General features: G+C 41.9%; 1 protein-coding gene across 7 annotated transcripts in view; it reads right to left on the bottom strand.

Annotated features, from left to right (window-relative positions):
- Positions 1 to 11,555: 11,555 nt before the first annotated feature.
- LOC309879809 (rho GTPase-activating protein 8-like) overlaps positions 11,556 to 19,917 on the bottom strand; it is a 108,581-nt gene continuing 100,219 nt past the window's right edge. For 6 of the 7 annotated variants that reach the window (XM_082764021.1, XM_082764027.1, XM_082764024.1 and 3 more), the window contains one exon: positions 13,735 to 15,159. In XM_082764021.1, coding sequence (XP_082620147.1) covers positions 14,962 to 15,159 — 198 coding nt within the window. In that variant the 3' untranslated portion in view covers positions 13,735 to 14,961. The other variant, XM_082764023.1, reaches the window with a different exon arrangement.

Below are 19,917 nucleotides of genomic sequence, written 5' to 3'. Positions count from 1 at the left end.
CAGAGCCGGCTGCACCAGAGACAAGGAAGGGGGAAGAGAAACTTTACACCCATGCGCAAAGGAGAGATTAAACTGAGACAAAGGAGCGAAGGAACAATCTGGGGTTTTGTACACGTAAGAACTCTCAAGGAACAAGCAAGGTCCAGTTTGTAGGCCACTGTGGCGGCTGCTTCACAGGGAGCAGGATGTGGTTATGTGTTTGCCGAGACCTTCAGTGCTGATGAGATTTTTTTGTTATGTTGGCCTTAATGTATTTATGACTGAGAATGAACAGGAAGAGTACAGCCGATAGAAAGTGGAATATCCTTTTTGTGGGGAGACAGGCAGTTTTGCAGTTCTGCTTGAAGGGGAAAATTTAAAACGCAAAGAGTTAGTGAGCTAGTGGGGACGTAGTTGGGCTGAAAGCTGCGGGAGGGAGACTGGTGATATCAAAAGAAACCAAGCTACTTAGGACTTGACATGGATTCTTATCAAAGGAACAAAGTTGGCTCCATTGACTCGGGCGAGCAGGAGCTGGGGCTGTTTTGACCAGAATGGACACTCAAAGAGCCTTCAAAACAAAAGGTCATTTTTTTCCAGTATTATTAGAGTTGAGAATTGCAGATATTTAAATAAAGAAACTGTATGAAGTTAGCGTTTCTAGTAAAATATTGAAGTATTTTCATGCTGATGCTTCTGTATATGCGTTCCTAAGTATTTAAAAAAGTGTGACTGTAAAACTCCTTACTTTTTTGCAGGTCCTTTTTACTTATTTTGCTATTGGTGTATTTTTCTCATGGAGTTTTTGTGCAAGATTTAGCATAAACCTTAATAGTGGATATCCTTGGCAGGTTGGGTTTGTTTTTTTTAAAGAGGTTATTTTGGAGGTTTTCTTTTTTGTTAGTTTATTTTTTTTAAGAAAAAAAAAAATCTGTTTTTTGTTTATTGACAGTACAGATAATATGCCAAAAAGTTAACTTTACATTTTTGTACTGCATTTTTATTGTTAAAAGTATGTAACTTTTGGTATCGTATGTATTTTTTTTATTATTATTGTTGTTTTTTCCTTTTTGCTTGCAGAAATATCTGCTGAAATGGTAGAGGAAAAAAAAAACTGCCTCAAGGGGTTGTTACTGGATAATATCAAGAGTTCTTGGGGAGTGACAGGCAACGGCAGATCGTAAGGGTTTGTAGGCTGTTTTGGGGGGTTACTTTTTTCAGGTTTTTTTTGGAAACAATTTCTTTTTAAGATTCTGTTGGCTTTTAGCACATTTGGGAAGCATTTGGCATTAGCCTGAGAAAACCCTTGCACGCCTGCTTGTTTTACTAGCTAGTCTTCCTGATCCTGTCAGGGTCCACCGGCCCCCTGCAGGCCACCCACCATTCCCACAGCCCCACTGCCAGCCTGGGAAGTGAGTGACGGGCACCCCGTTTTTTCTCAGTGTCACCCCCACCAGATATGATTATCTCTGTCATTTGAGTTCTTCATCAATTAGCACAACAGATACTTAAGGAAAGTGAGAAGCCACCAGAGCATGGCATGAAGCTAGTCTCTCACGTTAGCATTATCACATGGTGCCGAATCTCACTCTCTCTCTCTTTTTTATTTAAAAACAAAAAACAAAAACAAAAAAAAAAAAAACAAACAAACAAACAAAAAAAAAAAACAAGTGGGGGACTGGTTTGTTCTGTTGCCCATCACTAGGCAGCACATGGTCCCTTCAACCATTTTCACAACTCCGGGAGAAACTGTGCAGTACTATACAAATCTATTTTAATACACAACACTCGGTTGAACAAGATTTTTATATTCTTTTATTGATGAACAAAGTGAACTAAATAAAACACAATTGTTATACATTGGTTATTGTATGCCAATTATGCATTCTAATGTGGCTTGCAATGTAAATGTTTTCAGGTTTAACTTTCTTTTTTCCTTCTCAGACAAATTAAAAGAAAAAAAAAAGAAAAGCGTGGAAAGTTGAATATGTGAAGAATTTCTGAAGAAGTGTCTTGGACTGTTAAAAGTAGTTATTTTGAAAAGGGGACTGTCCAGTGGATAGTGTGCATAGAAAAAAAAAAAAAAGTGTTTGTCTTATATATGCCAATGTAGTTTTACTTCTTTATGATGCATTAAACTCGATTGACAATTTAACAGTTGTCATGCCATTCATTGCTGAAGGGGTGCAGTTTGCCTTGGTCAGGACTACTGTGAGCCTTTCCTGGCCAGTTTCTGCAGAGGTGAGGGCAAGCAACCAGCACCTATTTCTCCAACACCATCTTAAAATTTTTGGGTTCTTGCTCATGGCAGGTTACTGGAAGGAGACTTGCCGCGGGCTGAGAGATGCAGTTGCTGCTGCTGCAGATGTGCTGGCAGCCTTGCAGGCTTTGCATTTAGACCTGTGCATTCAGGCATTGGTCCAATGCTGGGACGAGAGCAGTAGGCCCAGTCTGCCAAACTGTTTATAAATCACTGTATAAATGTAGCAATTAAAGAATGAGAGGTTAGGTCCTTTGCAGAAGCTATCTGGTTTCTGGCAGGTGGAAGAGCACAACTTCAATAAAAACAAACAAACAAACAAACAAACTGATTAAGGAGACATTGGGGAGACAAGGACAATATTAAGGAGGTACTAGGGAGGCATTGGGGAGGCAAGGACAATCCCCAGACAAGGACTGTGTATCTCGAAACAAGACACTGGAACTCATGATAAGGAAGCGGCAGACGGACAGAGAAACAAATGTAAGGACTATAAATCTCAAAACTGGACACTGGAATTCATTATAAAGGTACAACAAACGGAAGAATTAGCAACAACCAGCTCTTGCAATTAAGAAACATGCCAACTCAGCAGATTCCTGACCAAAGGTGAAAAGTACACTGTGAGGAAGACTCGGGGTCTTCCTCCCAGAGACCCCTGCCCACGTCCCAAAGACCCCTGCCCATGATTCTTGGGAGGCTCTACGCAGGCGCAAGGTGCCAAAAGGCTAATTAGCATGAGAAGCGAGGGAAGGCGGGGATAGGTAATGAATATGTATAGGCGCTTGTAGTATATTGATAGATTGATTGTATAAATTCAAGACTGCTTTCCGCTTTGGGTATGCACGATAGGTGGAGAGATCCCCCGTGCATCCAGCGCTGCAATAAAGAATATACCACTTAAACGAATTTCAGCTTCGATCTTTGAATCAAAACAAACAAACAAAATAGAGCATGCCAATGTTAAAGCCCTATGAAACCTACCACAAATACTTATGCAGAGCGGGAGACACAGCAATAATGCTTGCACCTATTGGGCAGGTTTTTGTTGTTTATTTTATTTTATTTGCTTTTTTTTGTTTGTTTTCCAGAGAAGAGAGGATTTTTTGCTTGGCTGTTGCTTCTAGGTGTGTTCTCCTCCACTCCCCCCCCCCCCCCCCCCACACACACACCTTGTTTTCACTTGCTGGCACTGTGTCATAATTTAATTTCAGGCTGTAGTTAGCAAGAGGGATTGAGAACTGCCTCCTTGCCTGCGCTGCAGCTAGGCTTCCCGCTCCCTCCAATCCTCTGCTACTTGAAGATGTTATATATGGAATGGTAATTTGTGTCGAGAAAATGGTTGATATTAATAAAGAAGGGGGAGATTTGGGAATGTGGCCATGGGGGTTGGAAAGCCCCGTGGTTGAGATAACATTAGACTCTTAACGACGAGGCCATCAGGAATATAAAAGAGTTTAGAGGGAACAAAGAAGGGTGATTCAGGAGACTCCATGCAGTCTCCGGTTTCTTGTTCTCCAGATGGTTCTCTTATTCTCCAGCCGTTAAGGCATGGATGTTTCTGGGTGTTTGCTGTTGTTACATTCAAAGTTGTTTGACCAATGAAAAGTTGTTTTGAAAAGAACTGCTGTGGAGAGAAGGGTAGAAGAGGGGAGCCTCCCCTCAAGATAAAAAAGGCAACACGATGAAGTTACATCAATAAACAAGCAGGAAAAAGAAGTGAAGGGGAACAGGCTGGCAGAATGGAGACCAGGACGGGAACAGGCACTTTGATTGCCTCATGAAGATAGGTTCGGGCAAACTCAGCAAACTGCTCAGAGAAGCTTGTACAGAAAGTCGCTGGAAATAGGCACACTGGAGCTGGAGAGAAGCTCAAGCTGAGAGAAGCAGACCTGTGCACACAACTGCCTCTTGCTGGTAAGCAGTTCTGTGTTATGGGGAATCATACGTCCTTAGGAACAAAGACTGTCCTGGTAACCTTACAGCTTATTCTCCTTATTAACAATCAGACAGTTTATGATCCTGAAATATGGGACCAAACTGAGGTCAAGGTGTGGGACTCTGCAACTAAAAACGACAAGGTTGCAGTGGGATTGCTTGGCACCTGGCGAGCAATCTCTGAGGCTTTAAAGAGCCCTATGGAGCCACAATCACAAATGTGTGGCTTTCCAGACAGTGAGGGAGCTGTGGGCTCCTTTATTGATCCGACTGCTGCGCCATGGCCCCTCTGCTGCTACAGCCATCAAAGGTTTTTGCTGTTACACCCCCTGCTGACCTGGACTTGCCTTTTGACCCAGGCCTATTGGCCTTGAAAAGGAGATGGATATGCTTTTCTTCGATCTGGGAAGAACGGGATACGTAAAGCCTGAACACCGAGTTGGCTTGACAACTTAAAGCGAGACATATTGTTCAAAGGGAATGGAAAATGGAGACTTGTATGTAATCAAGAAAAGGAGTGGAAAATGGAGACTGTTAAGTCATTGAACTTAAAGGATTGTTTGTTACCTTTCCGTATTGTACGTATATATAGGCATACATGTACTTGTGTTTAGTATGTAAAGCTATGTTCTTTATATTTAGAATGTTTGATGTTTGTGTGTGCATGTTGGTGGAGCATAGACTCCCCGCACACCCAGCGCTGTTTACTTGCCTTTTATACCTTTTAAAAATATTTGTTTTATAAATATTACAAAATTCAGACTGAATTGAGACCTCATTTATAACAGAAATAAGTGCACGAAGCAGCAAATTGAGAAAAATGGAGTTCTGGTTTGGATAATATGTTGTTTAAAGTGCATTTGCACAACTCTTAATAATTGTCTCATGGTTTGAAATTGCCACATAAAAAACTGTGATGAGCCACTGACTACACATTACTTTCTTCTCCTCTTCCTTGATTGCTTCACAACTGCAAAAAATAAACTGAACATGTCCCCCACACATAGCAGGCTTCATTTATGGGTGCCACCTAGGCCGTCACGGCATCACTCCTGGGTCCCACTGATTCAAAGACTGAAGCCAAAATTTCTAAGTGACGAAGTATCCTTCATTGTCAGTGCTGGATGCACGGGGGATCCTTCCACCTAATGTGCATGTTCAAAGTAACAAACTATCTCATATTTATACAGCAAAACAATGAATGTTCTATTAATGCCTATACATATTCATTACCTAAACCCACCTACTCTTGCTTCTTATGCTAATTAGCTTATCAGTCCTTGTGCTTGCGCAAAGCCTCCCAAGAATTGTGGGCCGGGGTCTTTGGGACATGGGCAGTGGTCTTTGGGAGGAAGACTGTTGGTCTTCCTCATGATGTGCTTTTCACCTTTTGCTGAAGAATGCCAAGTTGGCTGAATCAGTTGTTTTCCAAGCTGCAGGAATGCCGAGTTGGCTCAAGTTATCTCAAGTTTCAGCCTAACTGAGGATCGACAGATAACGGGATGTTTCAATTAACAAGATGCTTCAACATAACAGAAAGTCGACAGATAACAAGATGTTGTCTATTTTGTTCTCATTCATTTTTAACCACAAGATTTATTCTACCCTAAAGTGAGTTTATACAATATCACCACTCCTAGAACATGGAGGAGGTTTGTGGCACCTCATTTTTAGCTGCAAACTTGCCAGAAAACCCTAAATATCAAACTTCATTGTGGCTTGGGAGGTATCTTGCAATGGGAGTGAACATCTGACAGGTCAGAACCCCTGCAGCATGGTCAAAATAATGTTGTTCCAGTCATGGAATCACAGAATATCCTGAGTTAGAAGGAACCCATGAAGATCATGGAGTCCAACTCCTGGCTCCACACAGCACCACCCAAAAGACCCTATGTCTGAGAGCATTGTCCAAATGCTTCTGGAACTCCATCAGGCTCAGTGCTGTGACCACTGCCCTGGGGAGCCTGTCCCGGTGCCTGACCACCCCCTGGGTGAGGAAGCTCATTTGGATGGCCGTGCTGAGCTCAGGCTGATGTGCCAGCACAGTGAGCTGGGGAGCAGGGCAGTGAGAGCAGGGGAAAGGGAGCCACTGTGAAGGTCTGTGGCTGCTGAACGGGCTCTGGTTTTGTTACAGGCAGCCTCGGGGCAGTGCCTCCACTCTCCACAGTCAGTGCAAGGCAGAGGCATTGCTCTCAAAGGTGTCAGGCTGCCAGGCCCTTAGAAACACAGACTTGATAGCTGAGGGTCCCTCCCTACCCCTCACTTTTTTAATAGCTGACAAATGTTAAGACAAATCTTTTCCTTTTTTTTTTCTTCCTTTGGGGGGTGGGGGGTGGGGGTAACTAAAAATAAAAAGTATTTAATTATCCACAAGGCAAGCACCATCTGCAGACCCAGAGCACAAAGGCCTGTTCGACGCCCACCAGCATTCAAAGTGGAGGCATTAGTACATGTCCAAGCAGTGAAGCCTAAACTTGACCCCCCTCCACCAAGCTGCCTGCCTCATGCCTGGCCAAGACAGCACCCAGCGGGGCAAGGGTGCTGAGTACCCATGGTGCTGAGCATCCATCCATGTTTTGGACCCCCCTCCCCCCCTTCCTCCGCCCCCCGCCGTGCACGCAGACATGAAATAATGGTGAGACAAAAAGACAAAGCGGAGCTTTTAATTTCACTCTACGTACTTTGCTCCCACTAAAAAATCCTTATCAAAGACAGGCAGATGCCACTGCTGCCAGGGGCATTGACTCAGTGATCTCTGATTTGTATTTATTCCACAAATCTGCCTGAAAAAAAACAGAGACCTCCCAGTGCAGAAATAGCAGTTCTCTGTGGTGAACCCCCTCACGCTGGAATTTAACAGCACAGCAGATCTGGGTAAACATTTCTGTCCCTGTTACAGTGCTGTAGAACTGTAAATACAAATAAATCCCTGTACAAATGCCACTGGGTCTCTGTGTACCCTTGAGATGAACTATTCCAAGTAACATAAATGTTTATTTCTCTGTTGGAGCACAAGCCCTCCCTTCCAGGCTATGTTTTGGGCAGGGGCAACTTTTCAGGGTCTGTAACTGAGCTCCTCCACTGCTCTCCACTTGGACTGCTGGAGAAGGCTGTAGGATGGGATTAGTATTGGTGATTATCATCACCTCTGCAGTCTGCCCTGTGCAGGACTTCGGTCTGTAGGGATCTGACTTTGGGGGTCGTATCATTAAACCAGGGAAAGCTACCAACACTGGAGATCCAAGTGTCCACCTGCAGACCTGCCAAAATGGAGGATTTGCTGTCCACAAACCATCACCATTACACCGCCCTTCAAGATAAATTCACTTGCTTAAGCACGTTCCTTAGGGTTTGAGGTGGCATCCACAGAGTAATGTGGTCAGCAGGAACAAGGACTGAGCCAAGCCTGAGGACATAAGTCAAGTACTGAGGAAATAAAATATAATTCAGCTGGCTTAATTCCTTGAGCCCCAGGCTCTATACTTCCAAAATAAGGCTGCAGAGAAAGTTTTTGATGGGCAATGAGCAGCACATGAAGACTACATTGGATTGAAATCTTTCTGTTTAATAGTAGCTCCAACTCTGTCCCCACAGTGCTCTGCCTATTTGAACCACTTGATGTGTAGCAGTTTTGCAGCCCTTTCCTCTTGGGTTTCTTTGCTGCTGTGTGAAAGCACAAAGTGAGAGGCTGGTGGCAGGGATGATGGCAGAGCCTGTGGCACTGGTAATGGCTGAGCCTCCAAGGGCTCAGACTCTCAGGTCTTGTGCCTATCTTTAAAATTAAAATAAATGAAGCATGAAATGAAATGAAATGAAATGAAATGAAATGAAATGAAATGAAATGAAATGAAATGAAATGAAATTCCTTTCAACTGAGTATGCTTGGAGAAAGAAAGACAAAGAAATAGTGTTGCGTTAAGGGGTGTAGCTGATTAACCGTTATGGGCCCAGTCGCATTCTGGGTACTGAACTATCACAATCACAGATTTCACCAATAATGCATTAACCGTTAGGGGTCCAGTCAGATTCACCATTAATGCATCAACTGTTAGGGGTCTGGCTGGATTCAGAACACTGACCTATCACAGTCACAGATTCACCAATAACCACCCTTACCCTAGTTGCACTTAATGAGAGCTATAGCAATGCAATCAAGTGTGATTTATTACAGCAACAGGTACATAGGTTCTTTGGATTGCCGGCGATAGTGGCTGTCTGCAAAAGCAAGCTAGCATGCATGAAATACACAGGTGTTACAGGTGTGACAGGTGCGCAGCCTAGAAATTAACGCATTAAAAGGATCAAAGACTCTAGAAAGATTTATAACCAAGTGTTCAAATCTCACCCAAAGGCGTCCCAATGGGGGGGGAAGAGAGGCTCAGCCCATCGACTGGTCCCAGGAGTCAGGAGGTCCTAAGGATGTTGTATTTCCTCGGGATGGTATCTCCCCTGACGGTGGTATCTTCCCTAACATCCCCTCTCTCTTAGGCCAATTTATATTATTTTCTATCTTTTAGGTGGAGCTTGAGTGACTCTAGTCAAGCATATCTTAGTTATGATTGGTGAAAAGTTCTCCTGTCTCCATTTAAAGTAATAGGCTCTGAGAAATTCAGAGTGCATGCTCAGTGAGAGGTACACTTTGATTGCCTCATGAAGATAGGTTCGGGCAAACTCAGCAAACTGCTCAGAGAAGCTTGTACAGAAAGTCGCTGGAAATAGGCACACTGGAGCTGGAGAGAAGCTCAAGCTGAGAGAAGCAGACCTGTGCACACAACTGCCTCTTGCTGGTAAGCAGTTCTGCGTTATGGGGAATCATACGTCCTTAGGAACAAAGACTGTCCTGGTAACCTTACAGCTTATTCTCCTTATTAACAATCAGACAGTTTATGATCCTGAAATATGGGACCAAACTGAGGTCAAGGTGTGGGACTCTGCAACTAAAAACGACAAGGTTGCAGTGGGATTGCTTGGCACCTGGCGAGCAATCTCTGAGGCTTTAAAGAGCCCTATGGAGCCACAATCACAAATGTGTGGCTTTCCAGACAGTGAGGGAGCCGTGGGCTCCTTTACTGATCCAACTGCTATGCCATCGCCAAGGGCCCCTCTGCTGCCACAGCCATCGAAGGTTTTTGCTGTTACGCCCCCTGTTGACCTGAACATGCCTTTTGACCCAGGCCTATTGGACTTGAAAAGGAGATGGATATGCTTTTCTTTGATCTGGGAAGAACGGGATACATAAGGCCTGAAGACTGAGTTGCTTGACAACTTAAAGCAAGACATATTGTTCAAAAGGAATGGAAAATGGACACTGTTAAGTCATGGAACTTAAAAGATTGTTTGTTACCTTTCCTGATTGTAAGCATATATAGGCATGCTTGCATTTTGTATGTAAAGCAATGTTCTGTATATTTAGAATGTTTGATGTTCGTGTGTGCGTGTTGGTGGAGCGTAGACTCCCCGCACACCCAGCGCTGTTTACTTGCATTTTATACCTAATAGAAATATTTGTTTTACAAATATTACAAAATTCAGATTGAGTTGAGACCTCATTTATAACAGGCTGATGGATAAGTTCACTGCTGGGAAGGTCCAGGAGAATTGCCTCTGAAAGTGATGACCATTTACTCACAGAAACCAAATCAGCAGTTGATTTGCACTGAGCAATGCCCAAGTGCACAGAAGCAAGAGAAAAGCACCCAGTATGCAAGTGCTGGTGTCTAACAATGTGTCGGACATGTTTTGGGACATATTCTAGGTGGCTCCCCCCCTCCTGCTCTTCAGCTTTGGGACACCCTGCTGGCCAGATTAAAGGAGAAGTGATTCAAGATGGGTTTATGAAGACCTTGACGCACTGAATATGTCAGCCCACTCATACTTGGCATGCAGTAAGTCCTAATATTTGGCAACAGCAGACTGTAGCAGAGCAGCTTTGGCTGTCTGCTGTGATGGACATACACATACACTGATCTGCACACTCAGTCTAAGGATTGCGTTTAAACACGAAACGAACACAGGATTTAATGCATTATGGTTGAACTAACTCTGTACAGAGCATGTTCAGTCCAAAACCTCCCCAACCCAAAATGTGACAAGCATGAAGCACAGACTGTTGTCAGCAGGCTTTTGCTGTTATGCCCCGTTGACCTGGACATGCCTTTTGACCCAGGCCTATTGGCCTTGAAAAGGAGATGGATATGCTTTTCTTCAATCTAGGAAGAACGGGATACATAAGGCCTGAAGACCGAGTTGCTTGACAACTTAAAGCGAGACATATTGTTCAAAGGGAATGGAAAATGGAGACTTGTATGTAATCTAGAAAAGGAGTGGAAAATGGAGACTGTTAAGTCATGGAACTTAAAGGATTGTTTGTTACCTTTTCTGATTGTACGTATATATAGGCATACATGTACTTGTGTTTAGTATGTAAAGCTATGTTCTTTATATTTAGAATGTTTGATGTTCATGTGTGCGTGTTGGTGGAGCGTAGACTCCCCCCACATCCAGCGCTGTTTACTTGCCTTTTGTACCTAATAGAAATATTTGTTTTATAAATATTACAAAATTCAGATTGAGTTGAGACCTCATTTATAACAATATTAAAGTTTGCAAGGCTCTGAGAGATTCTGTGATGCTTAAGGAGTACAGCATGCACATGCAGGTCGTTTGCTCACACGTAAGTGATATTAATACATGGAAGTTTTTTGTAAGAACTGTAAAGACCCCCCTTGGTTAATGACATATTATTCGATCTTCCTACATTTTTTCATAGATTCAGGGTAGAAAAGTACTCCTTTCCCCCTTCAGTGCTTGTTGCTAGAAGCATCCAGATAATCAGACTAATCTTGGGACCAATTTTCAACTCCTAACAGCTCAGTAAACTAAAATACTTAGGCAATTTATTCTCTGTATATTGTCAGCTAGGCAACACTTGATTTCTCATTCCATGACTGCATTTTATTGTTTTAAACTGAAATCCAGCATGTGTGTTTCCAACAGATTATCTCCATAAGCACTTTCTTTTTGCTATGGAAATGATCTGAAAATTGTTCTTTGATATGAGAGAAGAGTTCACAAGGCCACACTGTACAAAAGCTCGAATTGTGCAATTATCATTTGTAAAGAGAAACTGTTATCAAAGTAACTGCAGGGGACACCTCCAGGACTCCTCTTAAAGTCAGGAAATTTGAAACATATATTTCTCTAACATGAATTTCACTCCAAACCCTTCTGAATAATTCATGAGAGCAGATTTAATGTCATAGTTAAATCTGGCACTCAGGACAGAGATCAGGGGCTTCTGTGGCAGATGTAGGATTTTGCCAGCTCCTTTAGGGTTGGGGGGGGTGGTTAGAGAGGTCTGACCAGCTGGGATCTCATCAGGAGGGTTTGGCTACTGAGGTGTGAATTGATTTGGGGAAGTTCCTTACCTGTGATGAACAAATTGGCAAGGAAAGACTGGGGTAGAAGTCACAGCCACACTTGGTGCTTCTTGTTGCTGCCAATTGGAGAGGCAGGAAGGTGATGGGGAGCAGGAGCGCACCATCCCCGTGCCCCATTCTGCCCCCACCAGCGCTAGTGGCAACCAGAACCACAGCCTCTATTTTTCTTACATGGCAACAAATTATCCACACCAAGGGATAACAGATGTTACCTGTTCTTTAAAGAAAGAAGCCACCTCGAAAGAAGAAAACGCCACTTTGCTCTTCATTCAGTAAATGAGTGTTATAAATTGCTGGGAAATGGTAGCTTACAAAGCACTCAAAGAAAGACCTACAGTTTGGCATGTGACCAATACCAAGGAGTGACTGCTTCTAATTAGCACGTGGTGTGTCTACAGCCAGGCAAACTAGCTGAGGGGATGTTCATTTTTTGCAATCCCTGCTCTTTCCCAACCTAGGATGAGTTGGAGAACTATGTCTGTGAGTGTGGGAATATAAATGTTTTTGCAGAGTTACATCGTTTAAGGGTAAGAAATGTGGTAATGAGATATGCTTGCAGTGATAAGAAAACTTAGCAGGCAACCTTGTAAAATGCAACCAGACTCCTTAGAACAATTAGGTGAAAATCACGGTGTCAAGTCAGGTAAGTGAAGAAACATTACCACTTCAAGCAGTAAAACAGTCAAAAGAAATTTGAAGTTTAACAGGCCAGCAACTGAAGGCCATGCATTGTCTGTGAAGCATCAGATAGATTGTGAACCTGGATTACCCACTCAGTGGGAAAACAGGGGAGGGTCCTGTCATCAAAGAAGTATATAAACTGTGTTTTGGAACTAGTAGGCGTGCTCTCCTGCTCCTGGTCATTGAGAAATAAAGTATATAAACAGTACTGTGTGACTAGTAGGTACGCTCCTGCTTGTGGGATGCCCGCCCTTGTAATCGCGAATAAATTACTACTTCACTGAGATCCTCGCCTGAGCCTAAGTTACTGGCTACGGAGTGTTTCTCAAAGTGAGGTAGACCCATCTCCCCCCAGCAAGCAAAGCTGGCTTCCACGAACTAGGGATTTCACCCCATTGGGATCTGGTACCTTAAAACCATCCAGTAATCACATTCCCATTATGCAGTGTAGCCTTAAGACTACTACATTTAAAATGCCATTTAATACCGCTAGATTTTTGGAAGAGCACAAAGGAAATGGAAAACAATTATTTTATACTGCTTATCAGCATTTAATCTCAAAGCACTTTTCTAATGCCAAGTGCTACCTCATTTTACAGACGGCAAGTCTAAAAGTTATACATATGTATTTTTACCAAGGTCAGAAAGTGGAAAAATATTCAGGTTTTGTTGATTCCCAGCCTCAGCCACGGGCTTGAAGCCACATTCCTCGTATGTTAAGAACACGCTGCTGATTCACAGAACCATGCTATGCCAAATCACTGAACAGCACTGAGCAGAACCGTGTGTTTTCCATAACACAAGCTATGGTGCTGTTACTGATAACTCAGACAAAACCAATATTAACTGCAATACAAAATCTAGACAGTTGTGTCCTTTGCAACCTCCTTTTGCTGAAATGCAACAATCATGAATAAATATTAATTATTCTCTTTGTACTATGCATAATTTTATATTTAAATAGGAGTCATATGTGGTTCTTACTCATAAATATTCAAAAGCCAAAAAATTGTCCTTAAGACACTGGATGAACTACCAAAAACACATGACTATGATGTGGAAAGTTGGTCCTAACGGATCTTGCTCTAAAGCCTCTGTATTTTTCAAATTTCAAATCATTGCCTAATGCTATAGATGACACCTACTGGGCAAATGAAGGCCTGGCACATCCAGCATGACAGCCCTCAGAATGTTTGGTTATTTCCCTAAATTGCTGAAAAAAACAAATCATCTTTACCCACTGCAATAAGATTTTATTGCACCCATTACATAGGGAGGCAATTCATAACTGCTGAGAGGAAGGTGAGAAGTACAAGTCATCAACTAGTTAGAACCTTCAGGATAAAAAGCAGCTTTTGTTTGCAGAGGAGGGGATGTCTAAATTGTCCTCCAGAGGCAAGTAGTTCTATTGAAGTCTGTTTCCATAGTTCTGTAGAAGCAGGAAGATGTGAACATTAGGGCAAATACTGCTTACCTTTTATTTTTAACCATTTTCTTTTGCTTTGCAAGCAAAAATTTGTTACACCAATAATTTCATTACACCAACCCACACTAATCAGTGTTAAACAATGAAAGAGTAATGGTTTAGAGTTCATCAAATACGAGCAATATCAATGGCATAGTTAGAAGGGAAACACTGAAAAATCTCCCTTTATGTTGGCTAATTATTCACATTGAGTCTAATAACAGACTTTAGATGTATAATAATGACATTAGGTATATTATCCAACTTATTGCTGTTACTGCTTTTTAGAGAAATCAATCTGAAGAACAAATTTCCATCAACTTAAACTGCAAAGGCATGCAGCCCAAACATAAGGAGTACTTTTCTCAAAGTTATTCTGTATTATCTATTATGCACTCACTAATGTTCCACTGATAAAGGTTACAAGTACCAAGAGTAAAAATGTAAGATTATTGTTCTTCATTTAAACTTACAATAAAAAGGACCTTCCACACATTTTGCATGTGTAGGTACAGTGATTAACTGCATAAGTTAGAAATCTGCAAGCATAACTAGCTAGCTGTCTGCACAGCTCATATTATCCAGGAAATACTTCACAGCAGCAGCAAGCCTGACATGCCACAACTGCACACACCTTTCTGTATAAAACAAAACACTTAAATATAGGGAAAAATAGGTCTAGACATTTTAATATCTTAAAAATTGATTCCATCTTTATTAACTTAGAGAAATTTCTAACAAACAAATAACAACAAAATAGCTGTACAGTCAGGTGTGGTCCAGAATTTAGCTCTGCATGGCCCCAGAAAATAATGTCATATAGTAAGGTCTTCAGATCCCTAAACAAATAACAGTGTCACCTACTGTCATGATTTTTTTTTTAACATACCTGTTTTTGTCAACTGTTCAAGTTTAATAAGGGGATTCACTTTGACCTATAGGTCTTTGAATGTTCATATTCTCCCATTTGAGAGGAACACATGGGGCACTGTGCTTCTCTCAATGTCTTTGGTACCTGGAAAGTTATAGAAACTTTACTCTGTATTGAAAGGTTTTGTTTGTTTGTTTGTTTGTTTGTTTGTTTGTTTGTTTTTTACAGGAGAGGGAACTGAATATAAAGCTCCTACCACGGAGCACATTTCCGTGGCACGGAGACATTTTCCTTAGGCAGTCTAACGTCATTTCCCTTTCTGGGAACATTAAGGTAAGACCTCACCAGGCACTGTTCGGGAGTTGAATATATTCACGTAGAAATCTATCAGTAGTTCAGTGAAGAGATTCAGAGGTACCAGAGCACTCAGTGAAACTGTTCCTTTAGACGGCCAGATCAAATTCAAGCCAAAGACACAGGCCAGGCTGGATGCTGTCATTCTGTTATATATGCTCTCATGTGAAACCTGAAAAGATATAAACATAAATAGGTATATGCAGATGCATGCCCTGTGACTGGGAGATGAGACTCCCCCATACTGAGGATGAGCCAATGACGGGCATAGACCCTGACCACAGGTACATCAGTAGCTTCTTAATAGCCTCAGGACTGTGAGGAATGTTTTAACAATTCGTGTCAATAAAGAACAGTCCTGTCTGCCTCTGGGTCCTGCACTGGCAATTTAATTCTTGAACCACAGATGCAGTGTGTCCCAGTCTCCCCCTCATTCTAGTCAATTTATCAAGTCTTCAGAAAATGCTCCTCAAATTTATGAACCTGTTTACTTTTGTTATTCCGAACTTCTATTTCTAACAGTTACAGCCTTTTTTTTGTCTTCTTCGAGATTGACTTAACACTGCTATAGGTCTGACTGTCCCTGTGAATGGCTGATGAGGAATGTTTTAATAAGAAAGCTATTTGTGTTTGTATGAAGTCTTTGATGTCCGGGGGTTTCAGAACAACTGATAACAACTAGTGACTGTTATGGGATACTATGCAAGCCTCTGATATCTGGCCAGGTGGCCAAGAGATTAAGAAGAAAAAAAAAAAGAAGCTGAAGGACGGCTAGGAGACAAGACCTGCAGGGGATGCTGTATAAACTTGATATGGTGCCAAGGAGTACAAAGGGGAAGGACAAGAAAAAAACTTGGAGAGGAAGACTATGAGCCTTCAGCATGAAAGACCCCTAGAGACCCCCAGAGGGACCACTGGAGACTGATGCGCATGCTCCAGTAGGAGGGACTGGACCCTGGAAGCTAATTATAATAACCTGGTTTTTTTAGAAGTAGTAATGAATACGTATTAGTCTAGGAGTATAAAAATCAGGTACTTGATGTGGCTGGTGTGCATCCTGGTGGAGCGGAGACTCCCGGTGCACCCAGTGCTGTTTGCTTACCTCTATTCTTTTAATAAATCCTATTTTTTTATTTAATCCTATTTTGAAGACTGAGCCATTTCTAACAGGACTGACCATGTAGCTGAGAGTCAGGGGACTACTAGGGTCTGTGTCCCACAAGAAAAGATTTCAGCGACTCAAGCAAAAAGACTGAACTGTTTCCTTATGCTAGGAAAAATAATTGTGTTGAGTCTTCTATATGGAATCTGTTGTTATCTGTGCTGGAGGGCAGAGAAGGACAGCAGAAACAGCTATTCCATCTGCTTGTGCTACATCTTTTACAGAATAAACCTCCAAAGTTCTGAAGTTGTTTGTGAGGGTTCAAAAGAACTTTTTTCTTCCACTGAAGCATGACTTCACTTCCAAGTACCTCCACATTCATCCAATTCCTCTAAAGCTATTGAGGTGTAAATGGGCTGTAGGTGAGATATTCAGCACTGAAATCTGTTCTGTACCTGCATGATGTATCCTTTGTGTGTCTATAGATGTGAACCCTGAACTGGGTAGCAGAAATAATTTTTCTTCCCTGTATGATCTTGGCAAGGAATTTGTGTATATTCTGCCCTCCTGCATTGCATGTCTGGTATCCAAAGCCAATAAGGTCAGGGTGTAATATCTGACAGGTTCCCTGCTATTGCAAACAGCCAGCTAGTTGAAAGTTTGTTCTTCCTGACATAGGTAATTCAGCCAGTTCTTCCCAGGCTGATGGCTGCAGTTGTTGGTAAGCAGTAATCTGTCATAGGAAGACCATACAGTCACATACTGTGACATGCAGGCTGCTTTGAAGTTGTCGCCTTGGAGTAGAATGGGGAAGAATTGGCTATATAATCCTGTGTGCTAGAGTTTCAAGTAGAAGAGAAAAACAAAAATTTTGCTTCTCATTGCCTCTCAATTTCTGCCTTTGCCATAAGGCCTCCTGAAAAGGCAGCTTAGTAGTATTGTGAAAAGTCTGATGGCAGTAAAGGAAAAATCTAAGAAACACTATAATCATGTGAGCACTTCTTAGTACATGCATAAAGTCCAGTTGCCCTCTACCCAGTAACGAAGGTTTTGTTCCCTTCTGCCTCCTTGAATGACCCCACTTTCCTCAGTGTTCTACCTAGAGAGAAGCCTTCTTGCTCAGCCATCAGGGGATATAAAATCCTTTAGACACACATGCAGGATGAATGTTTTCTTTGGGAGACATGAAGAAGCACACGTGCCAAAAGCTTAGCATTTTCTCTCTAGCCATAATTACTTTTTCCAAAAAGAGGTACAATTTTTCCTTCCAATCTTTCCTTTACCCTCCTAGGCCATTAGAGATACTATGATGTTGCCAATATTAAAGGGTCCAATTTTTTTTTAAGGTCATGAAGCAGGGCTGAATAAAGGAAGGGCTGTTAATAAGAACATACTGGAGCCATAACTACCTTTTCAAAGGATTGAGTTCACAATGCAAGACTAAAAAGTCACCAGATTAAACAATGATGCCTGCTTCATGACCTTACAGAAAACCCACATCATTCTCTCTAGACTATGTACCACATATAGCAATGTAGCAAGCTACCACCAAAGTAACTGATGAGGGAAAACAATCAGGACAATGACAATTACCCTGCTAACAATGTGGCACAGACCTAGGTATAACCCTGCTGGTAGATGGACAGTGAAGCTTGCCTTTGGATTCAAGTAAATGCAGCAAGGTTATGGACTGGTGTTCTGGCTCTCAGGTCAAGAGACCCACACTGGCTACATCCACACTGAGCAATGTGCTGAGTAGAACAAATCATTTTTTGGTGTTTCTTTCACTTTGAAGTCTCTAAAATAATGTGAGAGCTCTGCTGCAGCCTATCACATTGGTGTGCTTTTACAGCATGAAATTAAAACCATGTGCTGCATACCCTAAGGAGGGTACTTTAAGCATACATGGGTCAGCTACATTGTGGTGGCACAAAAGCACATGGTATTACCCAAGGGCAGTGGAGGGTGGAAGTAGCCAAACCTGTTGCAGGTGCCTCTCCCATGGTTTTTGAGGGTACTCCTGACATACTCTCACCTGCAAGGTGTACAGGTGCTGTCATTGAGTGCTTGTTGAAACACATCTAGATCAAACTACCCATCTCCTCAAATGCCAGTGCTTCAGCCCAAAGCAACAACACTGCAACTTGCTGGTAGAGCTGCATTATAATTCTTTTTTTTTTTATTTATTTTTTTTTATTTTCAGGTCCACTGTCTCAAAGACCGTTTCTAACTCTGAGATAAATCCACCTCTTCTTTCCTGTTACCGCTTCATGAACATTTCAAGGAGGCAGTCCATGTCAAAACAATCAACAAAAATACCCACGACACAGCCTCTCTCCTGAGAGAGACAATTCTTAACATAAAATGAACCAGTGATTATGTCTGAGGCAGAGCTATGCTAAGCCTTGCCTGTGAGTCATCAATTAGGTAGATGCTCAGGAATTCAAGGGAGACATTGCACTCATTCTACCTTGTTCTCATTCCGCAGTGTGCAGCAATGCCTTCCTCAGCAGATCCCAGAAAAAGTGTGCAGCTGAATCCTACTCTTTCTCCACAATAATCTTTGCTGCTCATCAAAAGCTGCAAGCAAGGAAGCCCTTTCATAACAGTGGTAACAGCTTTATCCCTCCCTGAGGGGATTTGGCTTCTTACAAGAAGAATACAAGATTTTGGCCATACAATTGGCATCTTTAGCATTTGGACTAACTCTCCTAGACTCTTTCTTTGATTCCATCACAAAGTTACTAACCATTACCTGTTTCAAGTGAGAATACACTTGCTCTGCCAATTTGACATGTTAATAAAAGACAATTCTCCAAGGACCTAGATTTTATCTTCAAAGGAATCATCTGAACATCACAAAAAAGTGTAGCAAGAAAGAACTACACAACTCCAGCTTGCTGGGTTTTTCCTTCTTTGACCTTCTTTTTTTTTCCTTCTTTTATATGGAACACGTATAAAAAATCATTATGTAATGACAACTTATATTGAAAGAAAGGCCTCTAGAAATCTTATTATTTACCTTCAAATAAAACTTGCAAATTGCTAAACTCATCATTGGAAGTAAATGCTGAAGATTTAGTGCCACATCAACAAATACAAAATATACATCTCCACCACTCCAGATTGCATATCCAGTTTCCCCCAGCAAAGCAGTAAAAATTTTTGGACTCCACAAACGTGCATCCCAGCACCCTGATGGATACTGCAGGAATGACACCAGTCTGCCACTATTCTGCATAATGAACTTCAACAGTGTAATGATAGAAGGTAGAAACTTCAGCAGTGTAATGATAGAAGGTAGAAACAACCAATTACCATCACATTTTACAAATACAAGGACATCACCATCTTTTTGTCTTTGTACTCACAATGCTTAAGGGAAGTTGACAAGCCACTTCCAGATGAAAAATACTAAATATTAAAACACTCCCACAAACTGACTGGAAATGCAAGTTTCTATCCCCTACTCTCTGCTATCCGCACATATGTGCCAACTGCTTGTATCTCCTCCACGAGGTTTAGTCATCTAATCCTTCCCAACGTGCCCCATAGCCCCAGCCCCCTCCAGGCTTTCCTGGTGCTAATTACACTTTTAAATTGGACAAGTGATTGAGATAAAACATCAATTCTTAGGTTTGTTTCTTCGGTTTTGGATCTGAAGCATAGCTCATGTGACACAAAATCTTATCTATTTTTTCCAGTTGGTCCAGGTAGACATTTTGAATTTGGCAGGTTTTTGCAGTAGCTCCCTCAGGCAAATCAGCCACCCTTTCCCTGCATCAGTGATGATTAAAGGGACAGAAAGATGCAGCAGAATGGGAAGGT

Source organism: Aythya marila (assembly GCF_965140915.1).
Source record: "Aythya marila genome assembly, chromosome: 1".
In the NCBI taxonomy this organism is placed as follows: Eukaryota; Metazoa; Chordata; class Aves; order Anseriformes; family Anatidae; genus Aythya; species Aythya marila.
This window is presented reverse-complemented; position numbering and strand designations above follow the sequence as displayed.